General features: G+C 37.1%; 2 protein-coding genes across 4 annotated transcripts; both read right to left on the reverse strand.

The window, feature by feature from the left end:
* Nucleotides 1–18: 18 nt before the first annotated feature.
* On the reverse strand, nucleotides 19–11216 carry LOC108137270 (lysophosphatidylcholine acyltransferase). Of its 2 annotated transcripts, XM_017258865.2 has the most exons (9): nucleotides 10991–11216; nucleotides 10501–10932; nucleotides 4754–4899; nucleotides 4193–4678; nucleotides 3643–3780; nucleotides 2954–3230; nucleotides 2409–2510; nucleotides 2201–2342; nucleotides 19–1738 (listed from the first exon to the last, which is right to left on the reverse strand). In XM_017258865.2, exons 2-9 carry the CDS (start codon nucleotides 10699–10701, stop codon nucleotides 1629–1631), a joined length of 1602 nt encoding a protein of 533 aa, XP_017114354.1. In that variant the 5' UTR covers nucleotides 10702–10932; nucleotides 10991–11216; the 3' UTR covers nucleotides 19–1628. The 2 variants fall into 2 exon arrangements, with proteins under 2 accessions (XP_017114354.1, XP_017114353.1); XM_017258864.2 differs by having other exon boundaries at nucleotides 10501–11216.
* Nucleotides 4929–6045, reverse strand: LOC108137272 (transmembrane protein 256 homolog). Of its 2 annotated transcripts, none has more exons than XM_017258868.2 (2): nucleotides 5934–6019; nucleotides 4929–5877 (listed from the first exon to the last, which is right to left on the reverse strand). In XM_017258868.2, the coding sequence occupies exon 2, from the start codon at nucleotides 5862–5864 to the stop codon at nucleotides 5421–5423; it is 444 nt and encodes a 147-aa protein (XP_017114357.1). In that variant the 5' UTR covers nucleotides 5865–5877; nucleotides 5934–6019; the 3' UTR covers nucleotides 4929–5420. The 2 variants fall into 2 exon arrangements, with proteins under 2 accessions (XP_017114357.1, XP_017114356.1); XM_017258867.2 differs by having other exon boundaries at nucleotides 4931–5180; nucleotides 5249–6045.
* Nucleotides 11217–14106: the final 2890 nt, after the last annotated feature.

Genomic DNA, 14106 nt, shown 5'->3' on the forward strand with positions numbered 1-14106 from the left:
AGATAGACAGAGGATGGCTTTAAAATCGTACACACATATATATTTATATATTTTTCATTTTTTTGAGCAGATTTCTCAGCCGATTTGGGTTTGCTCTCGGTGCTGGCTTAGGGCGCTAATAATATCTATTACAATAGCACATACATACATAAATAAGTTCTTTTTTAGCTTAGGTTTAGTTCTTCTCAAAATGTAAAAACTACGGAGTTCCTTCTGTTGTTGCTCTTTCGATATCATAATCAAATTCGAAAGAGCCACGTTCCTATTGCAGATTTTTTCTTTGCAATTACACATTTACTGGTGTTTTTTCTTTTTCAATAACATATATAGAACAGACTCTCTGTGTGTGTGGGGGGTGTTGTTTTGTGTGTTGACTTAAGTACGGGCTGTGCTCTACATAGATTTTTGCTCTCGGTGCCAGGTGCAGTTTTGAAAGTCTATACATAAGTTCGCCGTGTGGTTTGCAAATGCACAAGAAATGTTCGATAACAAAATTCGATAACAAAATGACTGATCATTTGCTCTCAGGACACATAGAACTGAAGTTAAGTGTAAAACAGATCAGAGATCCTTAAAATTCAAATTCAGCAAAATGAAGTGTTGCAAAATGTTATTAGAATGCTCAAGAACAAAATATTAAAATTAAAATATTCTAGTGCAGGACAAAAAGTTAGGTTCATATTTGATACAATCAAGTCCAAAAGAATACATTATACATCAATAATGATTAGAATGCTCATGAACAAAGCTAAAATCTTATAATCGCCAAATTAAATAGAAATAATCTAGTGCAAGATCAAATGTAAAATCGAAATCTGATGATTAACAAGTCCAATATCAATATCATCAATAATTTAATTCAACTAATAAATTTAGTTGAGCTAGAGTTTAAGTTTAAAAAGCATTTCTGTGACATTGGTCTTTATACTTTTTAGGATGGTTTTACAATATGATTTCGTTCAGTGTGCTTGGTGGTTGTTCAGTTTTGGTTGGTTGGTTTGTTGGTTAGTTAGTGGTGTTGGTTATGATCGTTTTCGATCGCAGTTCCATTGTTCTGTGTGGTCTTCTTCTTGGTGGTGTATTCTGGCGATGAGTGGGATCAAAAAGGGAGAGCTTCTGTTATATCTTATACCTATGGCTTGCCATACAATTCTTTGTGGTTTCTTTACTCATTTTTGGCCATGGAAATGGGGCTGCGATGGTTGCTTCGCCTGCCGCCTGCCTCTACATAAAATACAAACTTGTTTACATATGCTTTATATAATTAAGTATATGTGTATATATAACGTAAGTGTGTATAATAAGAATCACAAAGATGAAATGACTTGCGTTTAGAGTCCGAGTATAAATAATAAAAAAGCTGGTCGCAATCAGATCCGAAACTCTGTGCTCTGAGCATTTGTTTTACAAGAAACTATGGTAGTAATAATAATAGAAATAATATTAATTACAATATATGGGTGCCAGGACACGCGCGTTACACGATAAATAAATATTAAAAATATACACTCGACAGTTGAACATTCTGCTTAGGTTGGGTTCTTCTCTTCTTGGTTACTCCTCGTCATCGTCATCGTCCGCCAGCTTCAAGGCCTTTAGCCTAAATCGCACACAAGTGTGCTCCCTCTTCAGTTGTTGGCGGGCGTTGTGACTGCCTTCGGTCGCCTTATGTGCTCCGATTTGTGATAGAGGAATTTATAGCTCGATTTTTGCTTCTCCGTGTGCTCCACAAAGGTATCTGGCGATTATGAATTTCATATTAGATCGAAATGAGTTGCTTTGAAAACGTTCACACCACACATAAAACTTTAACTTTAACTGGGGGTTAACTTTTAAAAGATCAACTTATCAAAGCTGATTAAAGGAAAATGTTGAATTTGTTTCAGAGGGTTCACACCACTCTTAAAACTTCAAATATAACTGGGGCCTAACGTTTGCAAGACATTATTAAAGGAAATGTCCTTTTAACTGGGGGTTAACTTATGGAAGATCTCTACATCTGGGAATTAAAAAAAAATTTTTGAAAGAAATTGCTTTAATGGGTTAACACCACACTTAAAGCTTTAATGTTAACTTTTATAAGATCGTCGTACTACAGATGATTTTAAGTTATTTAATAAAGGTTCAAAATTAAATAAAAACAATAGAAGTGAGCCATTTATCACAAGTTTAGGGTTTAAATTAATAGTAAAATACGCACCAAAGGAGACATAGCCCAGATTATCAGTATCAAGCGCATAGAAGAGCGCCTGCGCCTTTTGTTCATTTAGCTTGCCGCCAGCATGTCTCATTAGGCGAACAAAGCTCTCCCTGTCGATTCGCTGACTAGATTCGCTATAGAGCTATAGGGTATATATCAAATAAATAAGATTAAATATATATTTTTAATTTAGGACATAGTTTATTACGTGGATGAGGGCACGCAGGAAGGTCAACAGTTCGGAATTCTTCAATTTGCAGAAGAGGGAGCAGAGCAGGAAGCTCTTCAAACTCACTGTGCCCATGCGTCGCTAAAAGAAAAGAGATGGCGAATGCCGATCAGAAAGAGAGAGCTTCAACAAGATTTGATTTTTTTGGTACTTGCTTAAATTTAAAGGGTTTTATTGCATTATTCCTTCCTAAATTATTATTAGTTATTAAAAGCAGTAATTTTAAAGGCATTTAGAAATCCTGAACACCAAGGTTTCTGAATTTTTCTGACTAGATGATTTTTTTTAAATATAAATAATACACTTTTTTATATATAATACTGTATATAATATATAATGTATGTTATATAATTTTTAATTTATAATTTATATGACCAATTGATTTTTATTGCAAAACAACGTATTGTTCTTATTAAAAAATAAAAGTTTATTGAACAAAAGAAACGTAAAATTTATCCATTAGCAGCAAGATGTATACTATACAGCGTTGCAAATATCCGACTGAAGTTAAAATAAGAACTTACGTGATCGAGCAGGGCAAAGAGCTTGTGCAGATTGGTGTTTTTGAGATCCACCTGGAGCAGCTCGGCAAACGTGATGATGTCCAGCCTGTCTGTGTTGGCCAGCCGGAGGAATTCCTTGGTCAGCTCCGCATCGCGATGACTCTCGATCAGGCCCAGCTTCTCGATGGTCCTCTCGATCTCCACGATGTCGCCGGGAAAGGGGATCTTCATGTCGCGGGCCCGGCTCATCACAATAACGTCCTCGAAGGAATAGTCTGAGGTGGGTACTCCCAGGGCCCTTTAAACATATATAATTAATATTCCAAAAATCTATTTAGCTACGTTTATAGTCTATTTATGGCATAAACCAACAATAATTGTTATACAAGTAATATTAAGTTCTTTTGGCCAAATCAGTTTTCTTCAGAAAAGTTTCAAAAATATCTTAAAGACAAAAAAGTTACCGGAAAGTAATTGAATTAATATTTAATTATATTAAATGATTGTCAATATTATAAATTTTATATTCGTGTCAGGCTTTGTAATTATTAATTTACAAATACATAAGTAGCACTTAAAGCAACCGAATTTGTATGCTTTTCAATGGAAGTAAAGACTAAAACTAGAACAAAGCTGCTAAAAATAGTAACAACAAAGGAAATGGCCTATTTAACTTATACAAATTATGTATTTGCAATTTTTCCACTTACTTGGCCATCACCTCGCGCACATTGTTGGCATACAGATTGGCATCGGCAATTTCTTCCACCGACGGCGTGTACACGGGCAGATACTCAATCTCGCACCGGTTGTAAAACTGCGTCATCGTCAGCCAGAGAAGACGTAACCTAGATACAATTGGGAAATCGTTAATATTTGACACATACATGTTCAAATAGTGCAAAACTAGCATCATTTATTTACGCTAAACTTTCTTAAAATAGCACTATTATTACTACTATTAATTACTAATGGAATGTAAAGACCTGTAAAATTATTAAATGTACTACTTAACGACTTTTCGACTGTTTCCCTTATCAAAACTCCTTTTCTAGATATTCCACAATCCTTGGAATATAAGTATTGGACTTTAACTGAACCTAGGTTCTGCATAATGATATGACTAAACATTATTTTTGAAGCACTTTGAATTTCAAAGACCTTGAAATTATTTTTTGTAACATTTCAGGATCTACATTTATTATATTGCCACGCTTTTTATGAAATCTTTTTTGAAAAAGCAAAAACTTTGCTACTCACACGCCGGGTCCATCCCAAGTCCATGTGAAGGTGTCATATTTGTTGGGATATTTCAAGAGCACCGGTTGCACGGGAACACCGGGATAGAAGGCACCTGGCTTGAACTTAATCAGGGCGGTGCGGTTGGTGCAGGTGCCCTCGGCGAAGATGACCACCTGCGGCCAGTCGTCCGAGGAACGGGCCCGATCGACAATGTCCTTGATGGTGTTCTGCCGCGAATTGGGATCCTCGCGCTGCACATAGATGGGCTGGGCATAGTTGATGATGCGCCCCAGCAGCGGTATGTCCGCCGTCTCCCGCTTGGCCACTATCGAGGGCGGGCCACTGGCCACGACCAGGATGGAGTCCACGTAGGAGGAGTGCGGCGCCACCACCAGAATGGGTGCCTCCTTCGGTGTCGCCGCTCGTCCCTTCATCGACACATAGTGGAACGATCCGAAGGTGTACACCATTCGCATTCCTCGGGCCGTCATGCATTGCATATGTCTGAAAAGCATGATAGCATATTAAATATTTTTTTAATTAGTTAAATGTTCAGAAGAATATATGCTGTAAACTCACTTCCGCCAGCCGGTAAGGGGTTTCTCCTTGAGGTCATCCAGTGTCATCCCATAGAGACCAATGCAGGCGAACATCCACGCGGAGATCAGGGAGAGGACGCAGCCCACCACGCGGATGGGCAGCAGCAGCACTGTCAGCACATAGATCTGTAAAAGTATTATTCATTTAAATATTTATTTAAATATTTTTTATACAGTCAACGGCTGCATCGCTTACAACCAGCTTTAAGGGGGGAGCTAGGGTTAAGGCTACATTATATAGTATACCATTTAAAGAGTATTCTGTTCAATTTTAAACAAATATTTTACAATTTTTATAAATATAAATATTTTGTATATAATCCTTAATATATTTAAATCAGCGGTTACATCGTTTACAACCAGTTTTAAAGGAGGAGGTATCGTTAATTCGTGTAGTCCATTTAAACCTGAAAACGCAAACACCAAAAAGATGACCATCATTTGGTTTATTTGAAGTTCCGTGATTTACATTTACATTTGACCAACAGCTCAGAGAAATATGCATCTTAAAATCGTCTTCCATTGTCTGGAGTACACTTTTAAGACTATATTTACAACACACTATTGCTCCCAGACGAGAAGTTCATTTTGGCATGACAACAAGGTATCATTACACTCAAAAGCGGGCTTCTTCAATAAGTAAGTGGCTACAGGATGAGGGAAAGCCAGGCGGCCATCAGGCAGAATCCTCCCATGGTGGCATACGGCTGCATCCATTGCTCACCGGTGAGAGCGCGATAGTACATGGAACCGCTGAAGCAGAGCGTGCCCGTGATCATCAGAGTGCCCGTGAGCAGGGGATAGTGGGCCAGGGGCATGGCCATCATGGCAAAGGAGTGCAGAAAGTGGATGCGATTGGCCACATCCGCATACGCCTGCGAGTCCAGCTGATCCCGCACATCGTCCAAGTCCCTCAGCACATACTTGCAGTAGGCGCCCATAAAGATGGCCGATGCTCCGCCAATCCCGGCCAGCCTCACGAAATGGTAATGGCAACCGGCCAGGCAATACAGCGAGCTATGCGATCGCACATAATGATGCGACGATGGGTGCAACACCAGGTACGACTCCTCCAGCGGCATCTTGCGCATGTGCCATCCAATGCTGTCAAGGAAAGCCATGACCGTTGACAGGATCGTCTCACTGACTGGATTGCTCACGATTAGGTAGTCCAAAGCCTCGGCCAACGACATGGTGCCTGATTTGTAACTACCTGCTGCCACAATAATTTTGACGCAAAGCCAAAAATGTACAAATACAGTATACAGGGGATACAAATCACTATCACTATCTAAGTTTCAAATACATCGATAAACACTGCAATCGATTGTCGGACAATCGGCTTTGGAGTCGAAACAAAGCAGTAAGAAACAAAGCATACATATTATACTCAAAGAAATATATAAAATTAAATAAATTAATTTTAGACTGTAACCTGTTATTCAAATCACTAACTCTAGTGATATATATAGTTGCAAAATAAGCACCGATACAAACTGCAATCGATTGTCTCTATATCTCTAGAGTTGCATACAGACTGCCTAACAGTTTTTAAATCGAAAATTTTGATAGTAGAGATTATTCATAAGGTGACTTTGAAAACAAAGCATAAATATTATATCTGAAGAAATAATATATGTACATAAAAACTTTTAATGATTTAAAACTTTTCCAAATTTTAATTTATAAGATTAGGTTCATTAACACAAATCAGATAGCTTTGCTTTACTACTTTTTGTGTTTCTTTTAATAAGAAACTAAACCAATATAAGACAAGGCCTCTTCCTGGTGCACTAGTACTCAATCAAAACAGCCTATCACAATTTCTCAAAGCAACAAAAACCTAAAAATAATCACGTATACGTTATTCGCAAGCAGACGGCTATTAATGCAGACCTCCAAAATCAATGGGCCTCAAACATTTCCATGTTTACATTCGCCGACCGCCAATAAACGGCCATTAATCGTCGATTACTGATGTTTATCAGTCAAGTGAAGGCCCGCCAAAATACGCAACTGAACTTTGCTTGTCGATCCGGCCCTCTTGATAATTTCGGTTCCAGGAAACAGCATGGAAATAGTCTAGAAAAGCCCACATAATATGTCTGGGAGCTGACTTTATTTCAGCAATAATGCTCTAGCGATTATCGCTTAGTTTTATAATCTTTTCAGCTGGTGACAGTCTTTGGGTTTAGAGTTCTATTTTCATATTTCTAGCATTCCAAAGATCCCCTATTTTTATCTCTTCTAATAAAAACAAAACTCATTCAGATGCCTTTTGTTCGTATATATTTCAATATATAAATACAAGCAAAACAATGTCAAAAATCTTGGTAAAAAAAAGTGTTCCCCTCCCATTTTATTAAAAAAACCCATGACAATTCCACAACATACTACTTTCGCAGGACGCTTTTTATTACTATTTAATTAAATAAGGTAATATCATTTTATTTGATTGTAGTTTACTAATAATTTGAAACAGTAATTAAACTTTCAAAATCCAAACTTTTATACCCATAATTTGCCGTTAATTATCCGTAAATGATTCCGATACGGATAATTAACGCCAAATTCCTGCAAAAACATTTTTGTTAAAGTTAATGTTTAATGTTGGATAACTTTCAAAAAAATTGAGCTCCAAATTTGTTTCTTCCCCGAATTATTTGCGAATAACTAACGCCAAATTATGGTTAAAAAAAAAGTTTTGGATTTTGAAAGTTGTACTGCTAAATTTATATAAAACATATATAATATATACAATATAAATTATATAAATCAGGTAATAATTCCATGACTGTTGAATTGCTTTAGAGCCTTGATACTATTTTTTCGACCGCAAGTGTTTATGGCGACATGGCCAAAGTAGCTGCATGCCAACTCAGTGGGAAGCAGCAACAATGTCAGGGCCAAACGAGTGCCTTGAACTTCGGACGGAAGCGAAATGAAAGCGAAACTGGTTTTTGCATTGTGCACGCAGTGATATTACCCCCCTACACCACAAAATGCAAAACAAAAAAAAAACTTTATTTATTCATATTATGTTATTTTAGTGGGTCAATGGCTCAATGAGTGCAGCTGATCTCAGACTCTCAACGTTGTATATATAGCTATATTATACACACAAACCTGACTATTTATACGCCTCACTGCAGTTATCAATTTTGTAGCTGTTTGGAACAATTGTCGTTTATTGTTCAAGACTTTGAAACTTGACTCAGCGATAGCGCCACTTAGATGCGTCACTGAGATCGGTTATAGCACGATTCCTACTGATTATATAGTATTCGTTTACCTCACGTGATTGTTAAGTCATTGTATAATATGTAGGTTAATGGGAATAATTGAATACTGAGATTTAATACAAATTAAGAGCATTTAAAGTAACAAGAAAGTATACATTTATTTTTTATTATATATTAAATGTATTGTTAGCTCAACTTTTACCCAGTTAGTCTCTGGAAAAACATCTAAGGTTCTTAGTCATTTTACTCTTAAATCCCTATTTATTTATAGAACCCATAAACATATACTGCAACTAATGTCAACTTATGAGAAGCCCGATTAATCCCGTCACCAATGACTACTGCTCATTTGAAACACACCACAGACGGTGTGAATCAGAAAAACAATTTATCAAATAGTGAAAAAAAAGGTCTATGTTTGACTTTTAATTATTAAGCTTGATATGATGTAGTGTCAAAATGATAGAGGAAATGATGTATTAGAATAATTGATAATGAAAAAGTGCGACAATAGAACTCAAGTTTCAGAAATTAAAAAAAAAATGTGCAATCGAAAATCGACATATTTCCGCTTTTTTCGCCGTGCAACTATTAACCGAAATTAGACAATTTCCCGGGAAAATCTGCACTGATCCGTAAACAAGCCGAAACACTTGTGCTGTTCATTGTATTTGCTTTTGTTTATTATTGTGTTATTGCCAATCGCAGCAATTAGTGCTAAGTGCAAATAGCGAGCTTAACCAAAATATGGGAAGTATGGAACGTTACGTACGGTACGTTCCGTTCTATACGATATACATACATACGTATGCATATATTTAGCAGCTGGCGAATTCTCCGATATAACCCACGTGCAAGAAACTAGAAGCGTTTCGCTTTAAAACCAATAAAACCCCTGACGCGGCAATGGGAGTTAGCGATAAAGTGTCGGGTTAATCGATGGGGTGATACATATTGTTATGGGGTTTCAAGAGGGCTGGGAATTTAAAACCCGAACCTTATTACATGACCATAGCAGGAACTGTACAAAAAAACTCGAAGAAAGAACAAAGAAAATGTTAGATACACCATAAATATACCCGGTAATACATATTTCAAGCCTAATAAAAATAATATATTTGTAATTACTTTGAGTGACGTCATTGGTATAAGTTATTCAAGTTTATTTCAATGAACAAAACATGTGTCCTATCAGGGCGAAACTAATTTCAAAACATTTATGATTCAATAAAATTGCAAATTCCATTTTAAAATCTTTTAAGGGATGAACGCGTGGGTAACATTTGTATAGTTTTATTTTAGATGGAATTTGCAGTTTTCAGGGTATAATTCAAATATTTGATATTTGACTGTACCTTTTCCTATATATTTTTGCACTTATAGATCTTTTCCTTTTAATTCCTATTAATGGTATTTAATGGATTGCTAAGTTTTTAAGATGTTTAAGAATTACAAGCTTATAGGTTATATATATCAATGGGTTGCATAGTTTCTTGGAAAAATAAGTCGTGAATTTTTACAAAACGTATTTTTAGTCAGTATCTTTATGATTGTTTTGTCTATGTTTTTAATTTATGACTTAGAGGTTGTATCTTTAAGATACCCTATAAACAAATTATTGTATCACATATAAAGTGCTGATAAGATCTTTATATTGCTGAAATGGTTATATCTGTTTTCCGTTTTCTTTTTCCACCAGAATACCCTTTAGTAATGTCTTATCCCAGTATACCCATTCATCTCTTTAGAGCACCCATTAAAAAGGCATAATAGATACAAGAAAGAAAACGGGAATAAAGCGGAACAAGAGCCCCCCATATGATTTGGTAAGTGCGAGGGAGAGGCATGGATTTCTGTCAATACCAACAATAACAACTATAACGGCACACATGCCAAAAGAACCGGCGTCGCAGCAGCAGCAGCAGCAACAACAGCAACAATCCTAGTGGGGCTTAACAACAACAAAGAGAACAAGAAAATCATACGATTCTCGCTGCCGCCAGCAAAAAAAAATCGCTGACGTAGGCAGAGAAGTCGACAGAGCCAGATAAAAAAAATAGAGGAAAAAGGAGGTAAAAGCGGCAAAAAAAAGGAAAAAAAACAAAAACAATGCGATAAAGAACAAAAACATTGACCAATGTAACGGCATAAATGCATGTCAAGTGCAATGCGAAGGCGAGAGAGAGAGAGGAAGAGATGAGGCGATAGAAAGTTCTCTCCCGCTCTCACTCTCCAGTGGAGATCGCCAGGGGCGTACGAAAAGTAATACTTTTTAAAGCAATTCCGTTTCCTTTTTTCTATAGCTATTATGCGGATAGTAAATAGCAACGTTTTGAGGAAATCCATAACGTAAGCCCCCTTTGGATGCGCGCCTGGAGATCGCACATGTGCCCGATTTGCATGAATGAAAAAGGGAGATGGAAAGAGGGAGGAGAAAAAACAGAGGCGTGGGAGGTGGAGGGGGAGGGGGGTCTGGCTCACTCACCTTGGCCACCTCAATGTGACTGTCGATTTCGATGCGATGGACGAACGGATTTATGTAGTTATACCCCTTGGAGGCCCACGTATCCTCCTCGGAATCGCGTTTGGACAGGCTGGCGGCCACTCCCACATCTCCGACACCGCCCATCACCCCCGCCGGTGGCACTTCCTCGCTGCCCGATGGCTTGATTGTCGACGTTGTCATTGCCTCTTTTCTTCGAATTCACTTCTTTCTTCCTTTCACTTTAATCACACCACGCACTCCCGCACAGCGGTTAAAAAAATAAAAAATAATAATAACAATGATGGTTTGGCCTTCACTGGGACTTGACTGGTTTTCAACCGCTGCTTTTCGAGTGCTTTTCGTTTTTCAAATACGAATCGGTTTTATATTCGCGTGCCAAGCGGTGCCATAGATAAACTAAAATCCCGCAAACTAAAATTCCATAGTATAGTTATTCGATTCGCTCGCGAGCGGAACAACAACAAAATACCTTTTGCAAACTCTTCGCTGCGCAGTTTCGCAGCACTTTTTCCGCGGCGTCTCGCAACACTGCTGCGGCGATAGTGTCGATAGACACTGGAAAAAATACCAAAAGAAACACAACCTTCCTATTCTGCTGATCCGGCAACTATGGCTGTCGACTTGAGATGGCAATCATTGTGTGATGAGTAAGTTTAAAAAAAAACGTTATAAGTATAGAATTTCAAGTTTTATAGGTGGGATTTAACAAAATGATAATAATAATATATTACAAATTTGATGTAAGTGTTGATGATTTTAACATGTTAAATTTGACTTCACTTCTGGCAACGCCTGCTAAAGGCGCCTTAAATTTAAAATCTGAAAATGCAGAGCTCCTTTGACCGTTTGCCTTTCACGTGCTTTTGCCTTTGCCTTCCAGACGCAGCATCGCGCCACCCAATACTTTGTATGTTGTATGGCACGAGTCAGTCTAATCTGGCAGCAGACCCACAGTTCACGGTCCCGCCGTCTCATGTGTCCGAAACGTGTTTTTGGTTTTCGTCCAAAATAAAAATCAAACTTTACGATCTTCATCGAAAACGTTTCCAAGGCAAGACACCTTCGGTTAGTCTAGTAAACATACAAATGTCTAGGCTATTTGGGCTATGCTATAGCTTTATCAGCGGACCGATCCAACCAGTTTTATTCCGTTGCGTCTTATGGTTAGTTTCTCGAGATAAAACGGGTTTTTCGGTGATGTGATGATCACTTGCAATAATCTTATATTTTATAGTGTCGAGGGGGCGGCGAGGCGGTGTGGCGGCATCAACTGTTATACGCTTGCGCCGGTGACCTTGACGAAGTTTATTCGCCGCCCTTTACCCCGTGACCTTGCCCAACTCGATTCTGTTTTGCACGAAAGCGAAAGGAGTGCCGGATTGCAGGGGGACTTATGTATATAGTAGTAGTTTAGAGGTAGTTCTTTTGGTTGACCAAGCCCCCCTCCCCTTTTGCCTCCCACCGCCCACCGCGTAATCAGCCAACCAACAAGGCCAAACGAGCGATTTTTATTGACTGGCTGCGTTTTTTAATGGAGTTCTTATCCATTTATACATTTTAGTTTTGATATTTTTATTAACCAACACATGGATTCCAAATTGTTTGAATTTAAATTGTTCTGCACAATGTATTTAAATACAATTTTTAAAAATAAAAACAACCTGTATATAAAAAGACAACATCCTTATAAATATTTTTGGTTATTTTTGTTTATAAGACTTAACTAAGACTTTTTATATAATATATATTTTTTGTAGAACAACTTTTCAAAAATCAACTATGAACAAAAATCAAAAATATTTGATCTTGTTCTTTTTTAAATATGAAAAGCACATTAAATAGTTATTAATTCGTTTATTTTATGTTTTGATATAAATTTGTGTTATTTATTGTGAGGATATGTAAGAGCTCACAGTTTTTATTATACCGCCAAAAGATTGTTTTGATAACTATATTTTTTTTTTTAACTTAAAAAGCGGTACTTCTGTTCTTGCCATTTACTTTGTTTATTAAAAGTGCGTATGCCTATAAGCTTTTATAATAATTTATTTGTGTGAGCTATAAAGTTACGTATAACATAAACATGTGCGTTTATTTGTCTTTTTATATTATGTGGATATTTTTCGCTGAATTTCTCTGGGCGATTTTGAACATTTTTTATGGGTTTTTTGTCGCTAATTTTGTTTTTATCTATTTTTCCCGTTTAATGTGGTTTTGGATTTTTTTTGCCTTTTTTCTGTCAGATGAATTTTCCGGCTTTTGGCCAGGCGTCACGTGAAGTTATTTACAGTTGCCAAAAACGTATTATAATTAATGACTTTTGTTTATAAACCGAAGGCCGACGATTTTCACAAATTTTCCACGCGCTTTCGTTGGCTGCATTGACCCCTTCAAGTGAGAGCGAGATGGCGAAGAAAAGAGAGAGCGATAGAGAGTGGGCGACGTCATCATCATTGACGTCACAGTCGACATACTGAGAGAAGAGCTAATATCATACGATAAAATGCTGTAAAAAATCGATTATTCAGTACATACAACACAAAGGCGATGAGCAAGCGCACATGGGCAAACCCCCAATACAATCGCAGAAACACCCACACACGTACACAACGAGCATATTCAGTGTGTTTGTGTGTGATATGGGGCGAGCCCCCAAAACTGGATTCCCAAAACGTGTACTATTAAATGAAAGAGCACCGGGGGCGAAGGCGCAAGTATGACAGTTGAAGGTGACACCGGAGAAACAGGCAATGGGATATGTATAACAGTTCTGTAATCCCCACTTTGGCTGACGAAATCATTGGAATTCAAGGCGTGGTTGGGCGGTGTAAAGGGAACTGCCCGAACCCCTTACAAAAAATCCAACTGGAACCAGTTGAATTTTTTTTCTGCAGCTTTTGTCAAAGGGGTATTACCTTAAAGAACCTGTTATAAAATTCAGAAGCATAGCTGGAATTTCTTCAAGTCCACTCATCTATAACACAATAAAGTGTTTTATTTATAAAAATAATGCATTAAATTGCAGTACTTATTGATGACGATATCGGTGAAATTTAAGACTCACTTATTAATAATTTCACCAGTATTCTTCCTTTTGGATAATATGCATTTGTGCACACGTACACCTGTGATTTCAATAATATAAAGTTTTTAGCCTGTGAAAAGGTAAGTGTAAGTATTTTTTAAAATTTTTTAAATATATAATTTCTTAAAATATGTACAAATGCGTGTCACTTATTCACTTAATATGTAGTCAAATTTTTCTTTGTCTCTGTTTTTAATGTGTTTTTTTATAGATCTTGATCATTTACAAACGAAGTATAGCTGCACTTGAAACTCATTGCTCATTTTCAAAGTGCTGATTCATCGTGCCAATGCACCTATTTTTTTGTGGTCTTATCATACATATGTATGTATATCACCACAGACATACATATTCACATACATTGCATGTATAGAAAATTAAACGATCATATGTGGAAACCAGTACAGTAGGAACTCGTTTGTTAGCTTGTAGATCAGTAACAATTAAACACCTTTTTTTAGGGACCTCAAGGGGCATTTATTTGTGCAGCTCAAAGGTAT

Source organism: Drosophila elegans, unplaced genomic scaffold (assembly GCF_018152505.1).
Source record: "Drosophila elegans isolate 14027-0461.03 unplaced genomic scaffold, ASM1815250v1 contig_149, whole genome shotgun sequence".
NCBI lineage: Eukaryota > Metazoa > Arthropoda > Insecta > Diptera > Drosophilidae > Drosophila > Drosophila elegans.